This window comes from Lonchura striata, chromosome 7 (genome assembly GCF_050655825.1).
Source record: "Lonchura striata isolate lonStrDom1 chromosome 7, ASM5065582v1, whole genome shotgun sequence".
Lineage (NCBI taxonomy): Eukaryota > Metazoa > Chordata > Aves > Passeriformes > Estrildidae > Lonchura > Lonchura striata.
Window position 1 is genome coordinate 1,379,713 of NC_140709.1, and position 17,682 is coordinate 1,397,394.

A 17,682-nucleotide genomic window follows, 5' to 3' on the forward strand; every position below is an offset into this window, starting at 1 on the left:
TTGATTCTTTTTGATGAATCACTGGATTATTTTGGATGATTTTTAACCGTGTCCATCAATGTTGAAACCATGGCTGTGCTGGTTAATCCTGATCTCCCTCCTCAGAATAATTTTATTAAACCCTTTTAAAAATTAAATTTGATCTTAAAATTCAAATTGTTTGGGCCTTAAATATTTGAATTGTTTTGAGTGCATTTCTGGCAAATATTAATCCCCATTTATTTTATTTCTCTCCTGGAGCTGATCCAGGTGTCTCCCAGGAACATCCACACCCCAAATTTCTTCCCTCAGCCTCTTTGAGATTAATGAATAAGAAATTATTTCAAAATTCTTTCAGTCTTCATCCACACAAGCTCCAGGTGTTCACCTAGCAAATAGCATTTTTTTTTTGGCAAAAAAACCCCAAACAAAACAGGTAAAAGTGACCCAAAAAACCCCTCTGGATTTCAGTGTAGTAGTGTAAATAGTTTATTTGATTTTATGGCAGGAACAGACCAGGAAAGGAACGTGAACTGCTTTAGAAACACTCCTAATCTTGCTAAGAAGCAGATCTATGACTAGAAAAATATTAAAGAGAACATGCCAGCTTGGCTTTCATTCTCAGCTTTTATTATAAAAATACCTTTGAGCTGAAGAAAATGAGATTTAGTGCTTATACCCCAACAAGTGCTGAAATTTGAAATTCAAATTACCCAATTTTCTTTGATCCAAACACTCATTCCAACAGTGGCATGTTCTCTTTAGCAGGTCAAGTACACAGTGCTGTAAATGCAAAACTTGGCAGTTTTTCAAGGAAAAATTCCTGGAAATTGGTCAATGTGGTAACTCTTGAGTCCGAAACTGTCCTTTTAGTTAAATATAAAAACAAAAACTATAAGTTAAAATAACATTCAGATTGTATAGCACAGGCTTGATGCATTTATTTCATTTTAAACAATATTTACAATATTACCCAGAGGCTAAAGTGGGGGCGGGGGGGTAAGTGTAAAAACCATAAAAAACTGCACCAATTTTGTAGCAAAATATCTGTACATTTAAAAACAGATTATCATATAACTACACATTATCCAAGGGGAAAAAAAAAACAAAAACAAACAAACCAGGGACCTTCACCAGTGGTTCACAGGAGCACAATGGAAAAGGGCAAAGAAATTCAGTGGTTAAATACTATACAAGAAATTTTACAATGAACAGATGGATGAGCCCAGGCAGGGAAGCTGGAAGCAAAATGGGATTTGGGAAGGACAAAATTTCTCCTCAGTCCGGCTCTTCCCAACTCCTGGATGCTGCTGGCAGGGAGTGGGATCCATCCTCTGCTCCGGGGCACAGGGAGGGGCACCATGGTTCTAAATCGGCCTCCTGACCCTTTCTGGGCTTGGAAAACTCCATGGAGAGCATGAGCCCTGCTGGGAATTTTAGGCTGGGCTTCCCTTCCCAAGGAGCCTCAGCGGGGATCTCGGAGCCGGAGCAGGGTTGGAATTGGAATCCCCCTGCCAGCAACGGGACTGCACGGGTCCTCAGAGCCTGGCACTGGTTACTGGGTGTTAATTGCTTAGTGCTAATTAATTAAACGCGCCGTTACCCCAACGCTGCCCGCCTCGGCCGCCCAGCCAAGCCCCGGAACATCCCAAAGCCCCGCGCTGGGCTGGGGGAACCTCCTGTTCCATTCCCAGCCCCGGGGGCCGTGTTCCGTTCGGAGCTGCACGGCTGGGAAAGGCCTGGCTCCTTCTTGGGATTAATTCCGGGTACGGAAAACCCTCCAACGTCTTGGTTTGCGGGTTTAATTTAAGTTAAGTGCAGCTGAAGGCCGAGCCTGCCCCTCGGCCCAGCGTTAAAAGCCAAGCGCATCCCAGTTTTCCCAGTATTCCAGTTTCCAACCAGTCAGGCGCACGGGAGCCCTCACTCTCACCAACCCAACGCCCCAACCCAACCCCTATTTTACATTTTGGTTACAAACCCTACGGAGCCTCGGCGTCCAGAGAAACCCGACCGAGCCCGATCCTACGGCTCGGATGCACCGGAGCGGGAGCTCCCGTTGGAGGCACTTGGCGTGGCGAGCGCGGCGCGGGGCCCCGGCTGGAAGGTCCGTGGTGCTCCCTGGAGAAGGTCGGGACGGGGCTCACATGGCCAGCTCGGCGCCGTTGGAGCGCAGCCCGTGCTCGTCGAAGCGGCGGCGCACGCTCCTCCTCAGCGCGTCGGCCCGGCGGTACGGCTGGTTCCGGAGATCTGCGGGGAGCCGGCAGTCAGCAGCGCCCACGCGGGGACGCGCGGACACGCGGAGCGCCCGGACAGACGCGGAAAGGCCCGCTGGAAGCCAGTCAAAGCAGCTTGTGGAGGACGGGAGCGAGGGTGGCACCGCGAGGGGAAGGACGGACGTGCCCGAGCTACGCGCCCCAGCGGCCGGTTAATACTGGTGGGATTGGGGTGCTGGTGGGAATGGTGCTGTGGGAATGGTGCTGTGGGAATGGTGCTGTGGGAATGGCCCCTCGCACCCACCACCAAGGCCACATCGACCCCAGCCCGCTGGTTCGAGGTGTTCCCTGCGTGTTCCCACGCGCCAGAGCTGCAGGGTGTTCCTCACGGCAGCTGTGTGACCCTGCCGGGATGGATTTAGGATCCTCACGTCCCCATTTGGCATGGATTCATGGAGTCGTTCAGGTTGGCAAGGAGCTCCAAGAGCTAAAAGAGGTGCCCCTGGGAAAAGCAGCTGGCACTGGGTTGGGATTCTCCAGCTGCTTTGCATGGCTGGAGGGATGCGCCATCAGCCAAAGGAGGGGAGAGCTCGGGAGGGAACACTGAGCATGGGATGGATGGATGGATGGATGCATGGAGGGAGGGAGGGAGGGAGGGATGGATGGATGGATGGATGGATGGATGGATGGATGGATGGATGGATGGATGATTGATGGATGGGGGATAAAGCTGATGGATGGTGGAAGCCCATTACAGGTGTCATTACAGGTGTGCTGTCACCTGTGCACCTACAAGAGAACGAGCACTGAAGACAATTCCAGCTCAAATACTGGTCTCCTGGCCAACAAATTTGTGTTGGACTGGGCAAATCCCTCAGATGTCCTGGATAATTTGTGTTGGGGGTTACACAGAACTCCCAAACTTCTCAGCTCTCCCCTCTCTACACCTAGAGCTGGAGATTGTCCACCTCATGCAGAACCCAACTATGGGATGCAACACCTGGGGACAAAACTGGTTTGGGCTGGACTTGAAGAGAAATGGCCAAACCGGAGTGTGACGGTGGTCACCAACCAACAACACCTGGGGACAAGATTATTTCGGGCTCAACTTGAATTAAAATGGCCAAAATGGAGTGTGAAGATGGTCACCAACCAACAGCACTTGGGGACAAGACTGTTTTGGGCTCAGCTTGAGGAGAAGTGGCCAAAACAGTGTGATGATGGTCACCAGCCAACATCCTGTGGATCCCTGCACCTCCAGAGGTGAAAATCAAGGATCTGGGTCTCAAGTGGCCTCCAGGGTCTCACCAGTATTAGCTCAGCCACATCTACCACCAGCTGCCTGGCACAGAGAGAGAGGAGGAAGCCAAGTAAAAAGAGATGCTTGCCAGCTCTGGGAATCCTCCACCACGGCTGTGCTAGAAGAAATCCTTACCCTCGAGTGAACATTGGGAAATTTAGTGATATTATTCTTCTTTAGGGCTAAACAGAAAACAAAAAACAACAAACAAAACAGAACACAAAAAAATGATGGTTAAGTAAAAAAAAAAAAATGGGATGGAGAATGAAGAGCAAGTCAAGTCAGTGTTCAAACCTCCCGGGCAGAAACCACAGAGCAAGAGGGGTTAGACAGGGCAGGAGGGACAGGAGGCCGCTCCCTACCCCACTTCCAAGCTGCTTTGAAGGTTGGCTCCAGGAAGAGGACACAGAGAGAGCCCGAAGAGCGAAGAACCATGGAGTGGGTTAGTTTGTGGATTTATTGGCCGATGGAATTCCACAGGGAACGGTGAAAGGAGCACTGCTGGTTCCTTAAGCTGAGTGCTTAACGAGGACAGCAGTGTCCAGGGCCATGCTGGGTGGGGACACACCCGTGGGACAACGGGCACCACGGTGGGAATGGCTCAGTTCCATGCCAGGTTTGCCTTGGCACCGTGCCGGTGGCTTTGCCCTGTGTTCCCAACTCCCAGCCCTGCTCCATGCACTGGCTCCAGGCTCAGAGAGAATTCCTGACTCCGTGAAATAAAGCTGGCATGGAAGCGGCATGGAATAAAAGAGTTAAATGTGGACACGACCGAAGGAGGAGAGATTTCACCCCATGCAGCTGAACATGCAGGAGCTCGCGAGGACTCCTAAACCACCCCGTGGGTGTTATTCCCGAGTCACATCCACCCAGCCCGACATTCCACATGCAATTCCACATGCAGAGCACCCCGAGGTGACACAAGCCAAGTGAGCTGTCACTGCCTGGGCTCCTCAGCCCTTGCACTGCAGGAGACCCATCCCAGTGAGTCCCAGCTTGCTGTTCCACGGGACACAAGGACAGCCGGATGGGATGGGATGGGATTAGGGACGGGATGAGCAGGACATGCAACAGAGGGGACGCCACTACAATGTCAGGAGGACGCTGGACACCACTACACACTCGACAGTCACAGACTCCTGGCTGAGATCCACACAAACAAAGTGGCAAAAAGTCTACAGCGACCTTCCTGGCTTCTAAGAGCGTCAGGTGTGAAAGAGGGAGAGTTTAGTAATGGAATTCCTCGGGGACAACGGGGTCGCAGAAGAACCGAGAGCCGCGCTTGGCGCTCCGGGCGGTGAAGGGCACCGTCTTCAGCACTGCATGGGAACAACAACAGCCACACACGAGCCGAGGTCAGCGCTGCCCCGCCGGGGACACCGCACAGCTCCAGCCCGCTCCTCCTGGCCTGGGGACAGCGGGGTGGACACGCTGCAGGAGGAGTTTCACCCAGCCTGGTCTGGCTTGGAAGCGACCTTCAACTCATCTCATGCCAGCCCTGCCGTGGCAGGGACACCTCCACTGCCCCAGCTGCTCCAGCCCTGTCCAGCCTGGCCTTGGGCACTGCCAGGGATCCAGGGGCAGCCAGAGCTGCTCTGGGCACCTGTGCCAGGGCCTGCCCACCCTCCCAGCCAGGAATTCCTTCCCAATCCCTGACCTTTCCTTCATCTTAAAGCCATTCCCCTTCCAATAAAGGGATTGCCTTGAAGAACTTGCTTTAAGGTGTGCTACGGGTTTGTGGGGAGACCTTGGTGTTAGATTTGGGTGGGAAGGGACCCTAAATCCCATCCAGTGTTACTCCAGCCATGGGCAGGGACACCCCCCACTATCCCAGAGTGCTCCAAGCCCCATCCAACCTGGCCTGGAGCACTCCCAGAGATGGGGAGGTGCAGGATTCACCGGGAGATCTCCAGGGATGGGGAGGTGACCTTGGTCCCACCTGACCTTCCATGCCTGACCTTTCCTCCTCCGTGGCTTGAGGGCCCCAAATGGGCAAACCCAGGCACAGGAGTGCAGGAAATGTTTAATTGGAGCCTGGCAGCCTCTCCCCTGGATGGTTTTCTCCACAGGGATGGGCGTCTGCCACACAATCTGTTCCTTCCACAGAGCAGGAAAACCATTTTTTCCAATTAATCAAAGTCCCAGGAGTCCGGAGGAGTTGTGGAAGCAATGCCAGGTTGGATATTATTGCCACCCTGCCCTTTAAATGAGGAATGTTATCTCAGGGCCATTAATCAAGGTTAAAAGGAGCTGGGCAAGCTTCACACACTTCATCCAGTTGGGCAAAAATTCCCTGGCTGCCTTAGTGAGGGATCAAGCAGCTCTCCTGCCCTTCAGCAGGGAAAAACTCCTGTGGAAAACTTCCAGGAGCAGTTGGCAAAGACCCTTTATTTTTGGGTTCTGCACAAGGAAACTGAGTTTGTGAAGCTCCTGAGGTGTTTAAATCATTTTCCTTCCACACCACAGGTGAAAAACGTGTGGCAATCTCACGGTTCTGCAATCCCTGTAGCTGGAAGTGTTCAAAAGGATTTAATTCCTGGGAAAGATGGAGTTCAGGTGGCTCTTAATCAGCAAATATTTCCTGACAGTGCCTGGCTGCAGCAGGGGCTGCGTCCCTTCCCCCTGGGATCTGCAGGAAAACCTGGAGCAGTCTGGGGTCGCTGAGGGTCGACTGAAGGATTTCTGGGATCAATCTTAATGAAAACAGAGCCTCTCCATCCTCACCCTGATCCCATTTGTGGGGGGAAAAAAGGGATCCGGGACAGATCCACCGGGCACAGCTGGAGCAGCTGCTGGGATCAGGCACCCCCTGCCTGCTCTAAAACCCCGGGAACGTCCCCGGCAGCTGGAAGAGAAGGAGCAGAAGCCTCTGGACCTGCTCCACAGCACTCAGGCAAGAGAGGAGGTGGAGCAGAGCCCGGGCACTGGCAGCAGGGTACCTGTGATGATGTCCTCGATGGCGCCGTCCTTGCCCTCGTACACGTGCCGGTTGTCCTTGACCTGCCGGCGCCGCAGCTCCGCGATCAGCTCCTGCTGCTGCCGCTTGCTCTTGTGGGACGGGGACTGGGAGCACAGGCACGGGTCAGGGCAGCTGCCCCCTGCTCCCCTGGGCTCCTTCCCGAGCCTCACCCACCCCTGCAGCCAGCACTTCCCGCAGGAGCTGCCATTTCCACTGCGTTCCCTCCTCCTCCTCTTTTTCCTCTTCTTTTCTTTCTCTTCCTCTTTGCCCTCCCCCCATTTCATCTCCTCCTCCTTCTTCTCGTCCTTCTTTTCCCCCTCCTTTTCATCCTCCTCCTCTTTCTTTTCCTCCTTTTCTTCCTCTTCCTCTTCCTCCTCTTTGCCCTCCACCCCACTTCTTCTCATTCTCCTCTTTCTCCTCCTTTTCTTCTCCTCCTCCTCCTTCTCCTCTTTTTCATCCCCCTCCTCCTTTTCCTCCTTCTTCCTCTTCCTCCTCTGCCCTCTCCCCCACTTCTTCTCATCCTCCTCTTTCTCCTCCTTTTCTCCTCCTCCTCCTCCTCCTTCTCCTCTTTTTCATCCTCCTCCTCCTTCTTTTCCTCCTCCTTTCTCCTCCTCCTCCTTCGTCACTCCCACTCCACAGAGAAACCAGGCAAGGATAAGAGCTCGTGGAAATACAGACAAGACAACTCTCCACCTATTTCATTTTCCTTAATTTTGCCAACTCCCAAAGCAGCAGAACCCACACTGGAATTTTTCCAGCCTATCCCAGTTCGCTCCATAAAAACTTCCAGACTCTTTGTAGGCAACTACAAAGTTCCTCACTCAGAGCTGAGGTTTCTGGAAATCAGGAACCCAATCCCAGCTGGAAGCTCTGTCTGTGCCACACCTTTTGGTCCTGCTGCTCCATCAACGCTTCTTGCTCCATGAGTTTTTCCATTAAGGCCTGCTCCTGCTTTTTCCTCAGCTCGTTTTCTTCCTCTGCTTGCTGTTTGTGAGAAAATCCACAGGTTAGAGATCCCAGGGAGCCAGGGAGGAATGGGATCCGTGCCAGCACGGGGCTTTCTGAGGAAGGGAGAGGAGGAGGAGAGAGAAGAAGAAGAAAGGCAGAAGGGAGAAAGGAGAAGGAGGAGAAAGAGGAAGAGAAGGAGAAGGAGGAAAAAGAGGAGAAGGAGGAGGAGGAAAAGAAAAGGAGAAGAAAGAGGAGGAGGAGAAGGAGAAGAGTATGAGAAGAGAAGAATTTAGGGGAGGACAAAGAAGATGAGGAGGAGAAAGAGAGAAAGAAAGAGAGAAAGAGAGAGAAAGAGAGAAAGAGAAAGAGAGAAAGAGAAAGAGAAAGAGAAAGAGAAAGAGAAAGAGAGAAAGAGAAAGAGAAAGAGAAAGAGAAAGAGAAAGAGAAAGAGAAAGAGAAAGAGAAAGAGAAAGAGAAAGAGAAAGAGAGAAAGGGAGAAAGAAAGAGAGAAAGAGAGAGAAAGAAAGAAATAGGGAAAGAGAGAGAGAAAAAGAGAAAAAGAGAAAGAGAAAAGGAGAAAGAAAGAGAGAAAGAAAGAAAGAGAAAGAGAAAGAGAGAAAGAGAGAAAGAGAGACAAAGAAAGAGGGAAAGAAAGAGAGAAAGAGGAGGAAGAGAAGGAAGAGGAGGACAAGGACCAAGGACAAGGACAAGGAAGCTCTGGATTACCTTGTAGGCCTTCACAAAGCGGACAAACACCGGGAAGAAGACCGAGGGTGGGGTTGTTTTGGGGTTCTCCCCGAAATACTTCACAGCATCATCAAAGGCATCCTGCAACAGGCACAGCTTCAGCGCCCTGCACACCTCCCAGGCACCCTCCCCACCCCCAGCATCCCATGGAAATGCACCCCCCCAGCAGATCCCGGGAGCACAGAAGCACCTGGGCTATTTTGGCATCGTCCTGGAGCTTCTTGAGCTTGCCCTCGTTGCTCTGGATGAAGTCCTTGAGCATGGTGTTGTGGTCGTGCATGGTGTACTCGCGCTTGGTCAGCTCCAGGCCCCGCTGCAGCTCCTTCACGTCCAGCAGGACGTTCTCCAGGGACACTGCGAGGGCCAGGGGAAGGCTGAGCGTGCCAGCGGTGCCAGGAGTGCCAGCCTGGCAGGGCAGGGGACGGGGCTGTACCTGCTGCTGCCTTCTCCACGTAGTGCAGCTCGTTGTAGAACAGGGCCACGTGCTGGTACTTCTCCTTCACCACGTTGGAGATGTAGTGCAGCAGCGTCTGCTTGCGGTCCGTCGACTTGGTCTCCAGGAGCTGCGGGGAGCAGGGACGGAGATGTGGGAGCTGAGGGAGCTGGGAATGGGCTGGGAAATTCCTGAGGGAGTTGGAGAGGGGCTGGAGAATCCCTGAGGGAGCTGGGAAGGGAATGGAGAATCCCTGAGGGAGCTGGGAAGGGAATGGAGAATCCCTGAGGGAGCTGGGAAGGGGTTCAGCCTGGAGCCAAGGAGGATCCCCAGGGATCTTTTCCCTCTCTGGAATTCCCTGCCAGGAGGGGACAGCCGGGGGGATTTGGGATCATCCCAGGGAATGGGACAGGAGCAGAGGGAACGGCCTCAGGCTGGCCCAGGGGAGCTCAGGGTGGGACCAGCAGGAATTTCCCATGGAAAAGGGGCTCAGGGATTGGCACTGCCCAGGGAGGGTTGCAGTGCCCATCCCTGCAGGGATTTAAAGCCCTGTGGATGTGGCACTGGAGACATGGGGCAGTGGTGGCCTTGGCAGTGCTGGGAATGGTTGGACTCCATGATTTGGGAAGGTTTTTCCAGCTTCAAGAATTCCACAGCTTTAATTCCAGCTGGTGCCCAGAGGACATCCCTGCTTTTCTCACCAGGTCTAAACTCTGCAGTTTAAATCCGTACACAGCCCCTCGTTTGCTGCTGTTCATGTAATTCCCAAGGGCCAGGATGATCTGCCAGGATGAAACAGAGCAGAGCGGGAATTCTCAGCACAAATTCCTGGAGCTTTAGACACCACTGGAAGGAGAGCTGAGACCAGACCTACCTCCAGGATTTTCTTAAGTTTTTGGGATGACTTTATGGAGACAGAGGCAGCGATTATGGCGTGGAGTTGCTGCAGGGAAACACAGGGAGAGCTTTGGTTAATGCACATCCAGCCAGGAGGAAAATCAACATCCAAACACTCACATCCTGGGAAAAAAACTTCCTGGTTTTTATCCACACCATGGGACAGAGCAATGGTGTCCCTCTGCCACGGACCCAGGCTGGGAGCCCCGGGAATGTTCCCCTGGAGAAGGGAAGGATCCAGGCAGAGCTCAGAGCCCCGGGAATGTTCCCCTGGAGAAGGGAAGGATCCAGGCAGAGCTCAGAGCCCCGGGAATGTTCCCCTGGAGAAGGGAAGGATCCAGGCAGAGCTCAGAGCCCCGGGAATGTTCCCCTGGAGAAGGGAAGGATCCAGGCAGAGCTCAGAGCCCCGGGAATGTTCCCCTGGAGAAGGGAAGGATCCAGGCAGAGCTCAGAGCCCCTGGCAGGGCCTGAAGGGCTCCAGGAGAGCTGGAGAGGGGCTGGGGCCAAGGGATGGAGGGACAGGAGCCAGGGAATGGCTCCCACTGCCAGGGGGCAGGGATGGGTGGGAGGTTGGGAATTGGGAATTCCTGGCTGGGCTGCAATTCCCAGAGCAGCTGGGGCTGCCCCTGGATCCCTGGCAGTGCCCAAGGCCAGGTTGGAGCAGCCTGGGACAGTGGCAGGTGTCCCTGCCATGGCAGGGCTGGAATTGGATATTCCTTCTTTTCCCTTTTTTCCCTGCCCTCTCTGGGATTCTGTCAATGTTCCCCTGCCCTGATTTGGACTCCAGGATTCCAAACCCAGATTCACCCCCTGAGATATAAATGAGGATCCACATTCCAACCCCTACAGCTGTCCCAGGCTGGGTGGAACAGAATTCCAAGGGCCCACGGACCAGCACCAGGAGTAACTTTTCCCAACAACATTCCTTTGAGGCTGCCCAGGGAATGGGCACATTCCTAAGGCTGCCAGGGATGCCCAGGCTGGTGCTTTGGGTGTCTGTGCAGGGAAGGGGTTGGATCCATGGTCCTGTGGAGATTCCCTGCTGCCACTCACCGGGGTGAGCATCTGGATGCTCTCGGCGAAGTTGCCGATGAAGGCCATGATGGTCATCTTCTGCATCAGCCTCTCGATCTTGCTGAACTGCATCATGAACCTGTCCTCGTCCGACAGGTTCTCCAGGGGCTTCCTCTCCCTCTCGTACAGCCGCAGCACCTTCACCTCGTTCTCCGTGGGCAGGAACCGCATCAGGCACTCCACGAAATCCACCGGCAGCGTCTTCAGGTCAAACCTGCGGGAACACCCCGGGAAAAGGCTCAGGGGACAGAGCTCACTGGGAAGTGACACCCATGGGTGTCCCTCTGCTCTGGGGCCAGCCTGGGAGAGCTGGGGATGTTCCCCTGGAGAAGGGAAGGATCCAGGCAGAGCTCAGAGCCCCAGGAATGTTCCCCTGGAGAAGGGAAGGATCCAGGCAGAGCTCAGAGCCCCGGGAATGTTCCCCTGGAGAAGGGAAGGATCCAGGCAGAGCTCAGAGCCCCGGGAATGTTCCCCTGGAGAAGGGAAGGATCCAGGCAGAGCTCAGAGCCCCGGGAATGTTCCCCTGGAGAAGGGAAGGATCCAGGCAGAGCTCAGAGCCCCGGGAATGTTCCCCTGGAGAAGGGAAGGATCCAGGCAGAGCTCAGAGCCCCGGGAATGTTCCCCTGGAGAAGGGAAGGATCCAGGCAGAGCTCAGAGCCCCGGGAATGTTCCCCTGGAGAAGGGAAGGATCCAGGCAGAGCTCAGAGCCCCTGGCAGGGCCTGAAGGGCTCCAGGAGAGCTGGAGAGGGACTGGGGACAACGGATGGAGGGACAGGAGCCAGGGAATGGCTCCCACTGCCAGAGGGCAGGAATGGCTGGGAGATTGGGAATTGGGAATTCCTGGTTGGGCTGCAATTCCCAGAGCAGGCTGGAGCAGCCTGGGACAGGGGAGGTGTCCCTGGATGAAGTGGATGGGCTTTAAGGTCCCTCCCAACCCAGGATTCAGCTCCACATGAAGAAAAGCAAAGATGAAGCTGTGAAGCTCCTCCTGCCCTGCCCATGCAGATGGGAACAGGATCCAGGGATAATGGGAATGATGCTTCTTCCACTTCCAAACAATGGCCATTCCCCCACCCCTCCAGGCTCACTTTTCCAGGGAAAAGAGGAGGGGAAGAGCAAATATTTGTATTTAAATGGCCCAGAGTCCCCTAAAGCCCAACTGCCGAACCTGCCAGGACCTGGGACAGGTTTGGGTCACCCTCAGCCAAAGGCAAAGCTTGTGCACCCACATTTTGGAGGTATTCCTTAAGGGAAGGGTGGGAGATGTTTGCCATGGCCCCCATGGGTCTGGATGGATTTGGGATCAGCCCCAAGGAGCAGGGAAGGATCCCTATCAGTTCCCGAGGCCACTCCCAAACCTAATTCCATGCACAATCTGCTCCAGCACCTGGATTAACTCATCCCTCATGGAGCAAGGCAGAAGAGCTGCCTCTTCCCAGGTTCCCTCTGGATTTTGGGACAGGAAAATCCCTTACTGGGACAGGAAAATCCGTGGAGCTGCCACGGCAAGCCGGGTAGGCTGGAACGAGCTGCTTGAATAAGGGAAGCGCCAATTTGGCCAACCTCGACAGCGACTCAGCAACACAAATCAAAATTCTGATTTCTGGGAATTCACCAGCATTCCGTCCTTCCCCTGGAATTTTTTCCATCGGCTGCCGACTCCAAAGCACTTCCCAGGGAGCCGGGGGCAGGGTTGCTCTGGTGCACTCACACGTGGATGGCTTTGCAGATCTCGTCCGCCGTCTTCCCGGCTTTCCGCAGGGTGATGGCCAAGTTCTTGGCTCTGTTGGCATCCAGCAGCGTCACCTTGCTGGATCCTTTCTGAGGGATCTTCTGCTTGCTGGAGGTCAGATCCATGGCCGGGCCCTGGGCTTTCGTTTTGAATATCTCCTCAAATTCATCCACGTTTAGATCCTGGAAAGGAAAGGAAAGGATTTATCCTGCAGGGAACGCTAAATCCTAATCCACAACTGCAGGGGAAGCGTTGTGGTGGCTGAGACAGGGCCACGGAATCATGGAATGGCTTGGGTTGGAATCTTAAAGCTTATCCCAGTTCCAGCCCCTGCCATGGGCAGGGACACCTTCCACCAGCCCAGGTTTTCCCAATCTGGATTTGGAACGCAGAGAGCTCTGCCAGAGGCTGAGGGATGGAAGGAACACACTCCTGAGCTGGCCAGATCCCAGAAATCCAGCCCCAGACAGCTCTGCACGTGTTCAGAAATTAAGGAAAACACTGGTGAGCACTGGTGCCTCATCCAGCCACGGCTAAAGCATCCGTGGGAGCATCCAGGACCTGGAAGGAGCCCTGTCCCAAGGCCACTGCCGTGCCCTATCCCTGTGGAGATCTCCCCACAGCTCCCTGACAGGAGCGGGCAGCCAGCTCTGCTCCCAGGAGGAGAGGAAATGGAATCGGGCTGCTCCAGCAGAGGGTCAGCTGGATATTAGGAAATCCTGGCTATTAGGAAATCCTGGCTATTAGGAAATCCTGGCTCTTTCCTTCCTGGCCCTGGGAGGGGCTGGAGCCCCCATGCCTGGAGGGATTTATCCCCCTGTGGATGTGGCACTTGGGGCAGGGCTGGGAGGTCCGAGAGGCTTTTCCAAGGCCACCATTCCATGGCTCCAGGCGGCGCTGGGCAGCAGGGGAGGGAGCAGGGGCACCTCGAGGATGCGCTCGTCGTCGATCTCGTTGAAGACGGTGCCGTTGATCTGGTTGGGCTTCAGGGCCACCCAGTTGAACACGGGCATGCGGAACTTGGTCTTGATGGGCTTCTTGATCTTCACAGCTGGGGACAGGACGGGGGGAGCTCCTGGAGAACCGCCTGGGAACGCCCCGGCGCAGCTCCCCGGGCGGGCTCCAGCACTGGGGAGGAGCTGGGCAGAGCTCATTGTCCCACCGGGATCCTGGGAAGGTGCCTCTGCTTCCAGAGGCTGCTGGAGAGGGGAGTCCCACCCCCAGGGCTCTGCAAACCTCCCCGAGGGAAACCCGGGATCCCTGGAGCGCTCTCAACTCCCAGGCTCTGTCCCAATTCCATGGGAAAGGGGGGGAGTGGGTGGATCCAGCCCACCCTGAGCCGTGGCACAAGGGAAGGGAAAAATGCCCCGCTCCCAAGGCTTTGGGAAGTGGGATCTGGGGAAACTGCAGCGGGGCAGCTCTCAGCAGGTCTGAGTTTCAAAGCCAAAGGGGCTGAGCTGCAGGAAAGCTGAGCTTTAGCAGGGCTTTAAAACCAGGTTTTAAATCCTGTGCTGTGCAAATCCAGCAAACCCGAGTCATTTGGGAACTTTGGAGACATTTAGGAATTTATCAGAGGTGATAACATTTAAAAATTTCCATTTGTAAAAATGAAACCTGGAAGTGAGGCCTGATTGAGCAAGGGAACAACATTTCTATTTCTATTTCTATTTCTATTTCTATTTCTATTTCTATTTCTATTTCTATTTCTATTTCTATTTCTATTTCTATTTCTATTTCTATTTCTATTTCTCTATTTCTATTCCTACTCCTATTCTATCCCTATTTCTATTCCTATTTCTACTCCTATTCTATTCCTATTCTATCCCTATTTCTGTTCCTATTTCTACTCCTATTCTATTCCTATTTCTATTCCCTTTCCCATCCTATTCCCATCCCTATTCCATTCAATCTGCAAGCCACATGCATAATTTCCATCATCTAGTTCCCATTTCCTTTTCCTTACATGAGAACACAAAATTTTTCCTTGCTACAAAATCAATGAATTAAAGTCCATCAATCAACCTTTTGCTCCTGAATGACTTCCCAAAAAAATCTGGTAAATATGGAACAGAAACCCCGGTCCTGCAGTGCTGGACACCAAGTGGGTAACAGGGAATACACGGAATATTCCAGTAGGTATTTTGGGAATTGCATTTATCCAACTTGTGCTCATCTACACTAAACGGGATTTTGCTCTCTGCTTAATCAATGGGGTTACTTAAAATAATTCCTAAAAGAAAAGAAGGAATAGCTTCGAACGCCCACGGAAAAAGGAATTTTCTACTTGTGCACCCATTGGAATGGATAATTAACTGCTCCCAGGTTATTCCAGGACAAGGAAGATAACATGGAAAAGATAACAGAGCTCAGAACCCCTTCAGATTCCCCTCCTGAGCCCTGGGTGCCCAAACCCAGGGTTGGCTCCGACCTCCCCCTGCCCATCCCCTGGAACCCCCAGGACACAGGGAATGCCAGGATAAGGAATACTTAGCAGGAAGGAACCTACAGAAGAGCTTGATGGGCCCATCTTAGCAGGAAGCAGAAGGAACAGAGAAACAAGTGTTAGGAGAGGTCAGAAAAGCAGCATTTGTTATTTCCCAACTCCCCTCGGCCCCACGGCGCTCCTGCCCTGGGAATGCTCCTTCCTGCAGAGCCCCTGGCATCCAGAAAAGCCACTCCCAGTCCCATTCCCTCGGAATTCCCACTGAAAAATGGGATCTGCAGCCCAGCAGCCCCCAGAAACCTCCACGGCCACATCCCAAGGCATCAGTCCCTCTTTCTGGGGCTGGATTTTCCTACAAAACACCCTGGGACCCTCCGGATCTAGGATGCTTTTTGTCTTCCAAGGAACCTTTAAAGGCTGGAATATTTAATTCGATTTTTTGTCCTTAATGAAGCTGTTAATGAGAGTTTCTTGCTTTGGACTCATAATGAGCTCTGGAGATTTTTGGGGACACCAGTGAGCCCTCACTCACTGCCTGAGACACCTGGCAGGAGGCAGTGACTAAAACACGGGCAAGGATGGGCAGCAGATGGCTCTTCGTTCCAAAAAATCCCCAAACTTTGCCTCTTCTTCCCAAATTCCCACCAAAAAAATCGCAAATTTTGCACAGATACTTCTCAGAAGAAATCAAACCCATTTTCTGTCAAAGTCAGAAACGACCCTATTTATAAAATATTTTTGGTGTGAGTTTTGTTCCACTGGAGAATCCGACTCCTCCAGACCAACCCCAAAGTGGTGGGTGGATAAATCCCAGAATCTCACACTGGTTTGGGCTGGGAGGGACATCGAGGATTATCCAGCTCCCCCATCCCAAGCTGCTCCAAGCTGGACACTTCCAGGGATGCACGGGGCAACCCCAGAGACCCCGGAATGCTCCTTCCTCCCAGGAACTCCTGATCCCAACCCCGGTGAGGAGCACTGGGGTGTGTTTAGGGGTGTCCTGCCCTCCTCTCAGGGAGCTTTACCTGCCAGGCCAGAGTTGAAGACCACGGTGGGCGAGGAGCCGGGCAGGGGGGGAGCCGAGGGCGGCGGCGGAGGGGGCAGCGGAGCCGGAGCCGCGTCCGGGAGAGGAGGAGGAGGAGGAGGAGGAGGAGGAGGAGGAGGTGGAGGTGGTGGAGGTGGCACAGGCACCGCCACGGGGCCGTTGGGCACTGTGGGATGGAGGGAAAATGGAGTTACCGTGGAGGGAAGGGGCACAGAGGAAGAGCCACAGCACTGCCGTGATGTCCCCTCCCCACCCGGAGCCACCAGAGGCCTTCAGCACCTGGAAGTGCCCTCAGGAAAGAAGGGAACCACTTTTCCATCCGTGGAAAAGCTGATGGAGGGGGCAGCCAGGTGGGGGTCATGCTCTGCTCAGGGAGCAGGGACAGGAGGACAGGGAATGGCTCAGGGCTGGGTAACAGGAGGAGTTTCCCCATGGGAAGGGAGGTCAGGCACTGGAGCCACCAGAGGCCTTCAGCACCTGGAAGTGCCCTCAGGAAAGAAGGGAACCATTTTTCCATCTGTGGAAAAGCTGATGGAGGGGGCAGCCAGGTGGGGGTCACGCTCTGCTCAGGGAGCTGTGACAGGAGGACAGGGAATGGCTCAGGGCATCGGGAGGAGTTTCCCCATGGGAAGGGAGGTCAGGCACTGGAGCCACCAGAGGCCTTCAGCACCTGGAAGTGCCCTCAGGAAAGAAGGGAACCATTTTTCCATCCGTGGAAAAGCAGGTGGGGGCCACGCTCTGCTCCCAGGGAGCAGGGACAGGAGGACAGGGAATGGCTCAGGGCATCGGGAGGAGTTTCCCCACGGGAAGGGAGGTCAGGCACCGGAGCTGCCCAGGGAGGTTTGGTGCCCACAGCTGGGCTCTCCCCCCTTGCTCACCTGCCTCAGGTGAGCCCGGCAGGGCAGGCAGGGGGGGTGGAGGTGGGGGCAGTGGCACTGAGGAGGCAGCTCCAGGTGTGGCACAGCTCCCTGGCACCGCCTCCACTCCTGCTGGCACCATCCCGGAGGCCAGGGCCACGGGAAGGATGGAGATGTCCCCATCCCCTTTCTTCTGGATCTTGATGGTTCCCTGCTTCTCCAGCTCGTGGATCTTCTTCTCCAGCGTGGATTGGCGCTGGATGGCTTCCTCCTTCTCCTTCACCATCTTCCTCAGGGTGTGAACCTGGCTGTTGGCGTCCTTGTAGATCTCCTGGAACGACACAGGAGCAGGGAATGTGCGTTCAGAATTCCAAGGGCAGGATCAGAACGGTCTGATCCACAGAGGGGATTGCACTGCACGTGCCCAGGGCAGCCCCCCACAGAGAAATTCTGGATTCTCCCACCCTTTGGGACCTCCACGGGTCCAAAACTCCCACCTGGAATGCTCCAGACCTGGGGAATGAGATGCACCCACCTCACTCAGTGATTCCAGGCACATGCACAGGGATTTCTGTCCATCCTTTGAGTGCACACATAAACAATTGCACCTGGAATCTGCCCAGGGCTCAATACTGGGAAGCCAAGAGAATTCCCCTGCCCCAGCTCCATGATCTCCACTCCCTGCATCCTGAATCCACCCTGGGCTTCCCCGTCCCACTCACCCTGATCACATCCAGTTCTTTGTTCCTTTGCATCAGCTGCTTTTCCAGTTCCACAATCTTGGCCATGGCTTCGTTCTCCGTATCCTGGAGTTTTTCAGATAACTACCCAGCAAAAAGAAATGGATTAAAGAACTGGAAATCTGGGGGTTTATCCATCAAAACAAGAGGTATCCATCTTGGATAAATGGATAAATTATTGATATTGCAGGAAACCCTGAAGCCTTTCCTTGGAAAGAGAACAGCCTGAGATGGGAGACATCAAGTTGGAATGTGTTTGGACAACCTGGGATAGTGGAAGCTGTCCCTGCCCGTGGCAGGGGTTGAACTGGAAGG

General features: G+C 54.0%; 1 protein-coding gene across 12 annotated transcripts in view; it reads right to left on the reverse strand.

Annotated features, from left to right (window-relative positions):
• Positions 1–452: 452 nt before the first annotated feature.
• Positions 453–17,682, reverse strand: part of FMNL2 (formin like 2) — a 118,443-nt gene continuing 101,213 nt past the window's right edge. For 2 of the 12 annotated variants that reach the window (XM_085584065.1, XM_085584057.1), the window contains 15 exons: positions 17,350–17,451; positions 16,649–16,958; positions 15,751–15,936; positions 14,789–14,809; positions 13,209–13,333; positions 12,262–12,464; positions 10,530–10,764; positions 9,454–9,522; positions 9,281–9,361; positions 8,580–8,709; positions 8,337–8,500; positions 8,126–8,227; positions 7,337–7,435; positions 6,432–6,555; positions 2,233–3,674 (listed from right to left, as the gene is read on the reverse strand). In XM_085584065.1, coding sequence (XP_085440191.1) covers positions 3,511–3,674; positions 6,432–6,555; positions 7,337–7,435; positions 8,126–8,227; positions 8,337–8,500; positions 8,580–8,709; positions 9,281–9,361; positions 9,454–9,522; positions 10,530–10,764; positions 12,262–12,464; positions 13,209–13,333; positions 14,789–14,809; positions 15,751–15,936; positions 16,649–16,958; positions 17,350–17,451 — 2,115 coding nt within the window. In that variant the 3' untranslated portion in view covers positions 2,233–3,510. The other 10 variants (XM_085584062.1, XM_085584059.1, XM_085584061.1 and 7 more) reach the window with 10 other exon arrangements.